We start from the raw sequence: 13,008 nt of genomic DNA, 5'->3' as shown, positions 1-13,008 counted from the left end.
AAGAAGACAAGAGAGTGAAGAGCAAAAACTGGCATTAGCCAAATGCCAAGTGCATTCTAATCGCTGTGACCCGAGCAGTTCTGGAAACGGGAAATAGGGAAAGCCAAAGCAGTCAAGAAGGCTTCATGGAGGAGGAGGCTTGTGCTGGGGGGAGGAGAGGGAGATGATGCGAGACAAGAATAAGAGAGATGCTGCAGAGATTGATCACTGATCTTACTGGAAGCAAAGCGGGCTGTGTCCAAAAAGGATTGCCAGGTATGAGATCGGATTGAATAATAATAATGCAAATAGCAATGACAGTCTTCAGTGTTTGCTAAACACTTCCTCTTAAAGTATCAACAATACACTCATTGATACTTTCTGTGTGCCATCCCATGTCATCCTAACTACACTCTTGGAATACAAATGCTACTACATCCATTTAACAGAATAAGCGACCAAGGCTCTGAAAGGTTTCATAACTTACTCAGACGTCAGACACTTAAGTGGAGTCAGGACCTGGTTCCCATGTGAAATGAAAGCCCCTTGTTATTGATAATAATGTTAATGGTGGTAATAACAATCTGAGCACCATTACAGTCAACAAATTAACTGAACACCCACCCTCTGCCAGGCACTCTTCCGGGCAGTGGTGGTTATGGCAGCAGACAGAACAGTCTCTGCTTTGGGGAAGCTTAGAAGCTTATATTCCAGTGGGACAGAAAGATGATAAGCAAAGATAGAGCATGTGGGAAAATGGAGGGAAGTGATATGGGGAGAAATAAAGCCAGATGAGGAGGACCCAGAAGGTAGAGACTGGTGCTAAGTTGCTTCAGTCGTGTCCGACTCTGTGCGACCCCACAGATGGCAGCCCACCAGGCTCCCCCGTCCCTGGGATTCTCCAGGCAAGAACACTGGAGTGGGTTGCCATTTCCTTCTCCAATGCAGGAAAGTGAAAAGTGAAAGTGAAGTCGCTCAGTCGTGTCCGACTCTTCACGACCCCATGGACTGCAGCCTACCAGGCTCCTCCATACATGGGATTTTCCAGGCAAGAGTACTGGAGTGGGGTGCCGTTGCCTTCTCCAAGGTAGAGACTAGGGGATGCTATTTTATAAGTGATATCAGAGAAGGTCTCTCTGATAATGTGACCTTGTACAGACTCCTAAAGGAGTCTTGTGAATATCTGGGAGAACATTCCAGAAAGAGGGAAGAACATTCAGAAAGAGGGATCAGCAGAACAACAGGAAGATGCAACTGGCAGGAGCTGAGAGCAAGAGAGGTGGCAGAAGAGATAAGGTCAAGGAGGCAGGTGCGCAGGCAGCTGCTCTGAGCAAGATCGGATGGCTCTGAACAGGGCTGGGATATGCTGTGTTTGAAAAGGCTTCTCCTGGGTCCTGGCGAAGATGGGCTTGAGGAAGAGATGAGCAAGAGCAGGGGGTTGGTGCAACAAGGACCTACTGTAGAACACATGGAACTCTGCATTCCATGTTGTTATGTGGCAGCTGGGATGGGAGGGGAGTCTGGAGGAGAATGGATACATGCATATGTGCGGCTGAATCCCTTTGCCGTCAACCTGAAACTATTACAACATAGTTAATCGGCTATCCCCCAATACAACATTAAAAGTTGAGAAAAGAAGAAGCAGGGGATTAATGCATTGAATCCAAATGAGAATGGATGGGCAGTATCAGCAAGAGGGCTGAGATGTGACTAGATTCTGGATCTGCTTTGAAGGTCAAGAGGGCAGGATTTGATGGTGATTGGATGTGAGGTGTGAAGCAGGGAGAGGAGTCAGGCTGACTCCAGAGGGTCTGGCATTTATTGAGATGGGAAGAAAGGTAGTATTCAGGCAGATGGGCAAGCTGTAGCAGCAGATTTGGGGGTGGGAAATGAGCGGATTATTTTTGGTAAAGCATCATACCAAGCCTCGAATATCCATTACCTTATTTAATCTTCATGACAAACTTTCATGGTAGCTACTATCAGAAGCCACATGTTTCATTTGTAGAAACTGAGTATTCTCTTAGTTGGAGAGTTAAACTGACATGCTCACAGTCATGCAGCTAGTAAGGAGCAGAGCTGGGATTTGAACCCAGGCCTGTCAGACTCCAAGTTCAGTTCAGTTCAGTCACTCAGTCATGTCTGGCTCTTTGCGACCCCATGGATTGCAACACACCAGGCTTCCCTGTCCATCACCAACTCCTGGAACTTGCTCAAACTCATTCCATCGAGTTGGTGATGCCATCCAGCCATCTCATGGCATCACCAACTCCAAAGCCCTTGCTTAAAAATGGCAGTTAACTGCCTGGGGAAAAATAATGATAATCAGTGGCGCGTCGACCCATTTAAGCACTTGTTCTCTCTTTTCCCTCTATCTCTCTTTGACTACATAGGAGGCTGTGTGTTTTTATGCATTGCAAATGTCTGTTAGCCCTCCCACACATCTGCTAGAATGGATTTTTTAATTGTCATATTCTAATTTTCACCTTCCTACTGGAACTGCAGTTTTTGCATCTGAGTTTGAAAAAAAGGTATTAAGTGAGGTTAGGAAAGCAAATGCCCGAAGTTTCTCCAGGTGTGATTTCTGATGCGATCTTCTGTCTGGCTGGCAGGGGGTTTATGTAAGGATACCTGATGATAATGACATTCATAAGGTTATCTTATTTATTGGGTGAACTTAACAGAATAGCTGCAGTCAAGGTTATCATGTCGAGAAGCTTCTGTGATTGGCTGTCTTCCTGGAACTTGACTTGGTTTCTTAAAGATAACAGACGTTATAGGCCTATGATGAAATCACGGGTTACATACCTCACGACCTTAGCTCTGATGAAACCTGCCCAGGAGGATATCTCACTAATGACACTGACGTTTGCTCATCTCTTTCCAGACATTAGCTGGTGAATATTTCCATAAGGCTGCACAAGGTGGACACATAGAAGGAACTTTGTGGTGTTCTCTGTACTATATCACAGGCAACCTGGAGACGTTCCCGCGAGATCCCGAGAAGGCTGTTGTGTAAGAACCTATCAGATGCTGCTTGTGAAGGGAAAGCTATATACTGTGTTCACCACTTCTGAGAAAATAGAGTTCTTTTTTCTTTTATTCTTTTTTTTTTTCACTTTTAAAATGTAATTTTTATTGGTTACATGCACAAAAAAAGAGCCAAATTATTTGAGGAGGCAAAAATTTAAAAAGTAATAATTTGACAAGAAAAATAGGAAATCTTTATCCCCCACCCACATACCATTTCCTGCTGCCTAGAATAAATCACTTTTCATGCACTCTTGCCTGGAAAATCCCATGGACGGAGGAGCCTGGTGGGCTGCTATCTATGGGGTCGCACAGAGTCGGACACGACTGAAGCGACTTAGCAGCATCAGCAGCATGTTTTATTAATAATTATTTCTCTTTTTATTTGCCTCTATGTCTAAACAACATGCTTAAATCACCATTTCTTATTATACTCACTACAGACTTTGTCTAATGATGTGTCACTGGGAAAAGACAAATATATAAATAGTTCCTTCACTCTGCCGCTTCTGACTGCCCTGCATGTTCACACTTCCTACCTTCTCCCATCTTCCCCATGAGTACATCATCATCTTGCTTGGATTGGTATCAGGGTTCATATTATTGGATTTGCCAAAAAGTTCTTTTGGCCAACCCAATATTTTTACCATTTAATGCTACTCACAGCTGACCACGTAGTGTGCTATGACTACTCTTTCTTGCATAACTTTTTGTTTTCTATGGAATACTACTACTAATTATTAATTTGCTTAGCTCTCTGTGTACGTATCATTTCCTATGTACTTGATGTTGACATTCTCCTTGAGTTATCTAAATCTCCTCTCAGTATATCTACACCTATCAAGTACTCTGTTCATTTAATCTTCTTGGCAACGTCTCTTCTCTTTGTTCAGGGAGAGCTGTCTTCCTGCTATTGACTTGTTAGAATTCTTGATTCAGCTATCTTTTTCCATATTGGTAGACTCTTTTCATTAAGCACTTTTCACATCTTTGTTTCAAAAAATGGCAACACTTAAACATTCATTATAAAGGGCACTGAACTCAAATGCTCCCAAAGTATATCTCTCTTTGCCTTCTTAACATTCAGATCTAACTTGTGGCTCCATAAAAATTCTAACAAGCAAAATATTCCCCAAGTGAGATTTATTGAACTCACATGAAGTAAAAAGAAATTATTTAATTTGCCGCGGTTTGGATATTTTCTCCTCTGTTTCCTTTATAGATGGGCAAAGCACATAGCTGAGAAAAATGGCTACTTGGGCCATGTCATTCGCAAAGGCCTCAATGCCTACCTGGAGGGCTCGTGGTAAGTTCGACTGACTTTCTCAGTCCTTACCTTTCAATCTGTCAGTGTATTCTTAGGAGATGGAATCTTAAAATGCAACTGAAAAAGCAATTTGCAGGGAAATCACAGCCTCCTGGTAATGATATTCAGAGTATCACCGACTGATTGGCTGTTGATTAGAAAACATAGCATTTCCATGTTTAATTATACGCAAAAATTAGCTCTCTAGGGGGAGTGTCCACATTCATCAATGTGACACATGAATGTGTTGACTTTTCTTCCCTTCGACTTGTTCTACTTGGTTTCAGAGTCTGGAGACAGCATAGGGGATCCCTGCTGACCCTCTGCCTCTCACTGGCATGTCACAGAAAGTCCAGGATTTCTATCTTGTCCGTGAGAAGGAGTGCAAGCAGTGTGTTTAGGGCTTAGGGTACCTTTCCTAGGATTGCTGGAAGTCACTCAGCAGACCTCAAGTGTCACAGCCAAATAGACTCCCCCTCTCTAAGTATCTTCTGATGGAGTTAGCAAATCTCACCCTGCATGAAATGGGGTAAAACCCCACACATGAGGACCAGTAAATGCCCCATGTCCAGTTACTTGACTTTACAAATATAAGGGCACCCCTCTCCAAGACCTACCTGAGTCCGTCTCTCTGTTCTCTGTTTTCAGGCCTCGCGGTCCATCTTACTTTTCTTTGTGCTACATTTTGTGTGCTTGTTTATTGACTAAATGGCCTGGATATTTCCGTAATAACTAAAAGGGAAATGCAAATCAGCACACATCCCATTGGTCCACCATCTCAAAGATTTTAGAGCAGCCCTATCATTGATTGTGCTCTGATATGAATTTTAATTAAAAATTAAAATATAAGTCCCAAAGAAGGTCATTTCCTTCTTTGGTTCATGGATGCCCAGGTAATCCATAGATAGCATCTCAGCGAATGAGAATCTCAAATTAGAAAATGCAGGGGAAATGGGCCACGTGAAAAAAAGCACTTAATAAAACTGTGTATTAGTATCATCTTGTAAAAGTTTATAATCTGTGGCCTCACTTTGTATAATGAGAAAGGAATTTTTTAAATGAAATGATCTTTTCCCAATTGATACACCTTACTATTTGTGTGCTGTTTATCTTGTTTCCCAAGTAAACTTCAATTTATAAAACGTCCCAGGTTGACCTTCGCTCATTTCTGCTTCTCACCCTCCACATTTCCCATCCTTTGCTCCTGACAACTTCTTAGGGGAAACTAAGCGTTCAAACATCAAAATGTTTCTATGTGGGGTTTTCCCAAAGGAAGAGCACATATGTAAACACCCCCAGCACACACACACACACACATACACACACACACACACACACACACCCCAAGATGTCTCACACTTTTTCCCATAAAGAGGGTATCTGCTAATAGCTTAGCTTTCTTGCCGACTTTTGAATTTAACATCACAAAGCACTTCAGGGAGGACATTTAAAAATTTTCTGTGAAGGTCAAGAGGGATTAAGCTGTAGTGGCCTGCTTTCCTTCTTGGAATATTCAGCTGCATTACATGATTGATTTGGGGGCGGTGGGGGGGCGGTGGATTAAGTGTGCTCTCCACGGTGGGTGAGTTTGGGTTCAGTTCAGCGGATTTTCCTGAGTGCACTTAAATGCAGGGTGCCATAGCTGCAGGGGATGTCACAGGTAAGATGGGGCCGTCCACCGCCTCATCTCTTCCTGGTGCTAAACGGCCTGCAGTTTCTCAGGTGGCCCCTATTCTCTCCGACCTCTGGGCCTTTGCACTTGCTGTTCCCTCTGCTCAGAAGTCCTGCCTAACCCCTTAGACCCTTTGTCCTTGCATGGGTCATGATGGCTCTTTACTTGTTGATTACCCTGTGATGTGTGTCCCAGTGCTCAGCACCTAATGGCTTCTAGGAAATACTCAAAAACTACTGAGAGAATGATTTAAGGCAAATAGACAGAACAACCATCACTGAAGAGCCATGAGCGGTATATGAAGAGCATCGGGGATTCAGAGGAAGAAAAGATACAGCCTGGTTAGGGCACTTAGTTCAGCCTTTATGAAGGTGGTAACACTATATGGCCTCGAGGGATGGGTGGAATTTCCACCTAGTCATAGTACTTCTATGGGCTTCCCTGATGGCTCAGATGGTAAAGAATCTGCCTGCAATGCAGGAGACCTGGATTCGATTCCTGGGTTGGGAAGATCCCCTGGAGAAGGGAATGGCAACCCACTCCAGTATTCTTGCCTGGAGATTTCTGTGGATAGAGGAGCCTGGTGGATTATAGTCCTTGGGTTCGCAAAGAGTTGGACATGACTGAGTGACTAACACTTGCACAGTAATGAACAGGATCACAAAAAGCAAAGAAACAGGAAAATTCTGGGTGTGTCTGGAAATTTTTAAGCCACTCAGTTTGCCTTGAGGGTAAAATTCATAAAAGGAAGTGGTCTATGACAAGACCAAAGAGGTGCTGTTACGGGAGTCTGAATAGCAGTTATATAGGCTTTATTTAGTTTGTCAAGTAGTGGGGAGCCAATAATGGTTTGAGGAGAGGGTAGTGACATGATAGAGGTGGGTTCTGAGATGCTTAACCAAACAGCTGCAAATTATGGGGAAGAGAAGGAAGGACCTGAATAGGGGAGTTAGTTCAGAATCTAGGTTAAAGGATCTGAGCTTTTGAGCTGGAGCTGCAGCCTGGGCCAGGTAAGTTGTTTCCATGTCTTTTATCATTCAATAATTGCTGCCTACCAATAATATGCAATACGTATATAAGTTCCAAAGTGAAAGTCAGTCAGTCGTGTCCGACTCTTTGCTACCCCATGGTCTATACAGTCCATGGAATTCTCCAGGCCAGAACACTAGGATGGTTCGGTTCAGTTCAGTTAGCCTTTCCCTTATCCAGGGGATCTTCCCAACCTAGGGATCGAACCCAGGTCTCCCACATTGCAGGCAGATTCTTTACCAGCTGAGCCACAAGGGAAGCCCAAGTTCCAAACCATAACAATAAAATGAACACCTGTAACCCTACCAACCTGTTTAAGAAAATAGACCATTGAAACCCCCTGCATGTTCTTCCCAGATGAAACCCACCCCAGCCCCCAGGATCCAGAACTAACCATTTAGTGAGTCTTTTGTCCTTCTGCCCATTTCTCGATTTATAGTTTTGCTCTATATGGATATAATCCTGAGCAATAGATCTGACTTGTTTCTGAGCTTCATATCATTAGAGTCATATCATATGTAATTCTTCATAAATAAACATCATGCTTATTTAACTTGATGTTTCTGGGATGCATATCTTTGGATACATGTAGGTCATTCATTTTCACTGCTGTCACATACTGCAGTTTACTTACCAGCTCTAACATATTTGGGTTCTTTCCCTTAAGAGCAATGTAGCCATGCACATTTTTTATGTATATCCTAGGACATGTAGGAAGAATTTCTCCAAAAATACATGCTTCGGAATAGGGTCACAGGCTTGCCATGTGTTCAACTTTACAAGACAACGTCAACTGTTTTCCATAATGTTTTACCCATTTACGTTCCTGTCAACCCCATATAAATTTCTGTTTCTTCATAGCCTTGCCAGTTCTGACGCTGATACTAAGTATTATTAAAGATGTGTCTTCATCTGGACTTGAGACCTTGTCCTACTAACAGGAAGAAACCCCTAGTACCCATTATGGTGGGAGTATCTTTGTCAAAGTATATTTGAGACAAAGAGCTTTTCTCCTTTCCTTCTCTCTGAGCCTCCAAACGCCTCCGGGGTTAAATAGGAAATGTATGGCCGTTGGCCTCCCCACACCACAACATGGTGTTTTTTGGGGTCCCATCTATTTTGCTGTAATAGAACTAAATCATCCATCACTGTCCCAAGTTCACCTCTTTTTTCATTTTTTGTGAGTGCATTTATTCTGGGCATTATTTTCAAATCACATGTGTCAGTTTGATGAGCTTGTGCTTTTCTGTGTTGTTCTGAGATTTATATGGGGTAGTTTAAAAGAGGAGCATGATTGAGAACAGGGCGTTTTGCTGCTTAGGCAAAATACGGAAGGTAATGCTGTCATGCCCGAGGCCATCCTCGGACACCAGGAGAAGTCAGCTAAGGAGAGGTCACCTGTCATGTTTCATTTCTTTCCTGCATATCCTGCTGCGTGTTTTATCTGTGAGCTGTGTGTTTTATTGTCCTTTGTCTTAACTATACCCCCCAAACACTTAACCCTGGAGGTTAGCCAGATTCTAGTAAGCTTGAGGCAAGACAAGCAGGCATGCAAGATTCCTGTTTAAAGAAGTGCGTCTTTTTGCCTTGGAGCAGGGTCCTAAGTTCCACTGAGACCCCAGGATTTTTTTTTTTTTCATATATATATATATATTTCCAGTTTGGACTGCTTCAGGCATTGGCAGAAAAGAATCCAGAGAAAATAATTGGATTGTTTGAGAAACTGCTCAGAGAAACTCAAATTCACAGTTCTCAGCAAGCAGCCAAAGGATTGATTATTAAGATGTATCATTATAAAAGTTCTATAAATGGATGTGCCGAGTCTGAAGTGGGAGGGTAGCAAATGTGCCCCTACACTCGCTCTTTAATCCGCTTCTCTCTGCACCCCCACCCCAGTCCCCATCAGAATGACTGCCTGGGCGACTAGTTCACTTTAGCACATTGGAAATAAAGCTGGACACCCTGGTCAGCTTCCTAAACCTTGAGGAAGTTCACGGAAGGATGGTACAGATTTCCGGCTTGTCTCTGGGCCCCCTACACAGAGAAAATACTGAGTAAATGTTTATCCTGTGAATAGATGGATAGAAATGTCTGTAATTAATACTTTCAGGCAATCTCAGTTGAGACACAAGTAAGAGCAAAGTGCTGGGAGGCTGAATGTAGGTAGGGTTTCGGCAGAGGTATCCTGTCTCTGAAGTCTTCGTAAGTTGAGAGAATCTGGTCTTCAGTGTCTGACGCTTGCCTAGAGTTCACTCTTGAATATATGAAAATGGATGATGGTGGTTTTGGATTCCATGGCTTCTGTAAAATGGAAGACAGAGGTGGATTTCTGTTCAGTGCTTTTTCTTTCTTTTTTTTTTATCTGCCACTGGGCGTGTGGGATCTTCGTCCCCTGACCCGAGACTGAACCTGTGCCCCCTACAGTGGAAACGCAGAGTCTTAACCACTGGATCTCCAGGAAGTCAAAGTTTTTAGACTTCTTTTTGATGATTTCAGTGCTTCCTCGAAGGAAACTCTTGAGAATTCTGTGAAATTTCCTCCTGGCTTCTACTGACACAATAATTGGTCAATGGAAGGTTGTTATCGTCATTTAGCTGATAAAGTCATGTCTGACTTTTGGCAACCCCATGGATTGTAGCCCACCAGGTTCCTCTGTTCATGGGATTTCTCAGGCAAGAATACTGGAGTGGGTTGCCATTTCCTTCTCCAGGGGATCTTCCAGACCCAGGGATCAAACCTGCATCTCCTGCATTGGCAGGCGGATTCTTTACCACTGAGCCACGTGGAAAGCCCCAGGCAGTGGAAGTCTTCCTATAAAATGTGTTCCTCTCTTCCCTCTCCCACCACCCAAGTAACTTTAGAGACAAGGTATTGTCTTTATAAAATTTATCATAGTGACTTTGTTTTTACAGGAAATGTCAACCTGTGTCCCCTGCTCCCAAAATCTAACAGTCTGCCCAACCACTGTCTAAGAAAAACTTATTTTCTTAACATTGCAGTAATATGACCCTGTTCCATGATGGCAGCAGAGGGAGCCCCCCTGACATCTGACCTTGGGCCGACAACTCTCTACCATCTCCTTCCCTCATCCATCCCTGGGGGAAACTGAAGCACTGATGCAAACCTGAGTGTTTGAGATTATAAGACCTTTGGGATGGGACCTTATTGTAGGATGGGTCTTGCTGCTGAACCTTCCTCGAGGGTCCTCCATCTAGAGTCCACTCTGAGGATTCTTGTCACCAAACATGATTCTTGGAGGCTATGTAAGAAAATGCCTGGGGCCTTTTGTGTTGTTGCAGTCTCAGTTGTGGGCTTGTTACGTGGCTTGTTACACTCCTTTCATGGCTGCTTAGCCAGCCTTATCTCTTGAGCATGAGTCATGCCTAATTGGTCAGCTGCCTTGGGTATCTCGGAGGCCAGAAATCAGCACACTCAGCAGCCATGACCTGGGATGTCTGATTGAAGGTCTGCCTGTCCTAATTTGACCCCCAATCATCTCTCTCTGTCCCCACGAGAAGGCCTGCCAGGAGCTGTTTTAGCCATGTAGAAAAGATGACCTCCTGGGACTTTCTTGGGGGTCCAGTGATTAACACTTTGCACTTCCACTGCAGGAGGCACAGGTTGGATCCCAGGTTGGGGAACTAAGATCCTGCATGCCATGAGGTGTGGCCAACAAAAGAAAAGATGACTGTCTCCAGCCCCCTGCCCTGCCCTTTCTTAAACAGTTCTTAGATGGAGCTAAAATTAATGAAGAGTTCTTAATGTCAGCCACTGAAAATGAAAAATAAGCTTTAGAAACAACCATTTATAGTTAAAATTTTAACTTATGGAATGGGTAACACAAAAGAAAATGGAGGAAATCAGATAAGTTAAAAAAAAATTGCTTGCACTCTCAGCACCTAGAGATAAGTACTGTTAGCGTTCTGGTGGATCGCTTTAAGTAGTTGTTTCTCTCTGCATATATGCATCTGCATATGTATGTCCATGTGTGTATTCAGTTTTATATTTGTTTTGCAAAAATGAGATTGCACTGTTTTTTATCCTGCTTTTCTCACCCAATGGAAAATTTGGCATAGACACCTTTCTACAATTTTGAATGCTCTTCTTCAACATCACTTTAATGACCTCCTCTGAAAGTGGCTGCACCATGGGTTAATTGAACGAGCCACTGGTTTACAGATATTTGTGGGGTTTTTGATGTTGTCATCGTTGATATACACAGATCTGACATGAGCTCTGTTGTCACAGAGTCTTTGCATGTTTCTGATTGTTTCTTTTTTAATTTACTATTTTTTTATTTTTTTAAATTAATTTAATTTTTTTGAAGCACAATTACTTTACAGAATTTTGTTGTTTTCTGTCAAACCTCAACATGAACCAGCCATAGGTATACATATATCCCCTCCCTTTTGAAACTCCCTCCCGTCTCCCTCCCCACCCCACCCCTCTAGGTTGATACAGAGCCCCTGTTTGAGTTTCCTGAGCCATACAGCAAATTCCCGACGGCTATTTTACACATGGTTCTTGGAATAAACCTTCATGAGGCAGAACTGTTGGGCCAGGTGGTATGTACATTTGTAAGGCTCTCACATTTAACAGTTGCATCAATTGCTACTGCTTCCCACTAGCAGTGGTTAGAGAAATATGTCCATTTTCCCCAAGCCCTTGCCGTTATCCGGATTATGAATCGGGTGCCAACCTTTCAACAGATGACAGGTGGTCTCATTGTTTTGCAATTATTCAATTACCAGTGGTCTTGAATACTTTTTTTTTTTTAATGTGTTTTTGACCATTGGTATCAAGCCCCTTGTAAACTGCTTCTCCTTTGCCAAACTTCTAATGTACCACAAAAGCTCAGCTTTAATTAAGCTTGTTCAGAGTCCTAAGCCTCATAAAGCCCTTCACAAAACAGGACTCAAAAGCACAGAGCTTTTTCTTAATACCACTTATCTCCTCTAAGCGAGGATGGAGAATGGAGGATGGAGGATGGAAGGATTTCAAGGACCCAAAGCCGATAGACAGCTCCCTAGGCAGCACTCAACGTGTCATTCGGCCAGTAGAGGTCGCTGTTGTATCAACCAGCTCCCCAACCTTATCTGTGAGTTCAGCCTTTTAAGATAGAAAATAAATCAGTGCATGCAGTATTTTTAACAACAGTATTTATTAAAAAAAAAAAAAAAACCTCATGATTTTGTGCTTTAAAAAAAACTGCTTATTTTGTGCCCTCTTATGTGTGAATATAAAGCTCTCTGTGAATATTAGTAAAAGCCACTATATGAAATTTATTATTAATCATCTATTTTTAGGCATGAAGCTTTGCTGTATTATGTTTTAGCAGCAGAAACTGGAATTGAAGTGTCACAGACAAATTTAGCACACATCTGTGAGGAGAGGCCAGTAAGTAAATGTATTCTCCTCAGACTAGAAGCTCTAAGGTTAAGGATAATGAATTGGGTTTTATGGAGGCAAAATCAGTCACTTGGCCAAAATATTAATGAGTTAACTTTTTCTCCCCCTTCATTCCCTTAGGACCTGGCCAAGAGATACTTGGGTGTTAATTGTGTTTGGAGATACTATAATTTCTCTGTTTTTCAAATCGATGCTCCTTCATTTGGTATGTATAGAGAAACGGGTACTAAATTGAAGCTTTGGAGGCTTTTAATCTTTGGTAACAGGGAACATCTAACAGCTTTGTGTGAAGTGTGGTATGTCTAAACAATTAAGAAAGAGAGTGAAAAATTTCAGCCATTAAGATCTTGCCTAAACTCTGCTCTCAATCTCAAGCAGAGCATTTCTCCTCATCCATCGTCTACTGAATGCTTAGATCCACCATTTTCTAAGGAATCAGCGAGAATTTATAAGAGAAAGCTATTCTGGAGAGTCCCTGGCCAGGCATTTACCCTTTTGCCCTCAGATGGATTCCCTGTCTACCTGGTTCTGCTCTGTGTGATAGGAGGCTGACCCTCAGGAACTACAGTTCCCAGACCCATTT

General features: G+C 42.8%; 1 protein-coding gene across 2 annotated transcripts in view; it reads left to right on the top strand.

The window, feature by feature from the left end:
- Positions 1 to 13,008, top strand: part of SEL1L3 (sel-1 suppressor of lin-12-like 3 (C. elegans)) — a 91,288-nt gene that overhangs the window by 62,389 nt on the left and 15,891 nt on the right. Inside the window, exons 15-18 of one of the 2 annotated variants that reach the window (XM_010839926.1) lie at positions 2,867 to 2,994; positions 4,232 to 4,315; positions 12,323 to 12,413; positions 12,546 to 12,630. In XM_010839926.1, coding sequence (XP_010838228.1) covers positions 2,867 to 2,994; positions 4,232 to 4,315; positions 12,323 to 12,413; positions 12,546 to 12,630 — 388 coding nt within the window. The remainder of the gene's footprint in view (positions 1 to 2,866; positions 2,995 to 4,231; positions 4,316 to 12,322; positions 12,414 to 12,545; positions 12,631 to 13,008) is intronic. The other variant, XM_010839925.1, reaches the window with a different exon arrangement.

The sequence above is a fragment of the Bison bison genome, unplaced genomic scaffold (assembly GCF_000754665.1).
Source record: "Bison bison bison isolate TAMUID 2011002044 unplaced genomic scaffold, Bison_UMD1.0 scf7180017864136, whole genome shotgun sequence".
In the NCBI taxonomy this organism is placed as follows: Eukaryota; Metazoa; Chordata; class Mammalia; order Artiodactyla; family Bovidae; genus Bison; species Bison bison.
This window is presented reverse-complemented; position numbering and strand designations above follow the sequence as displayed.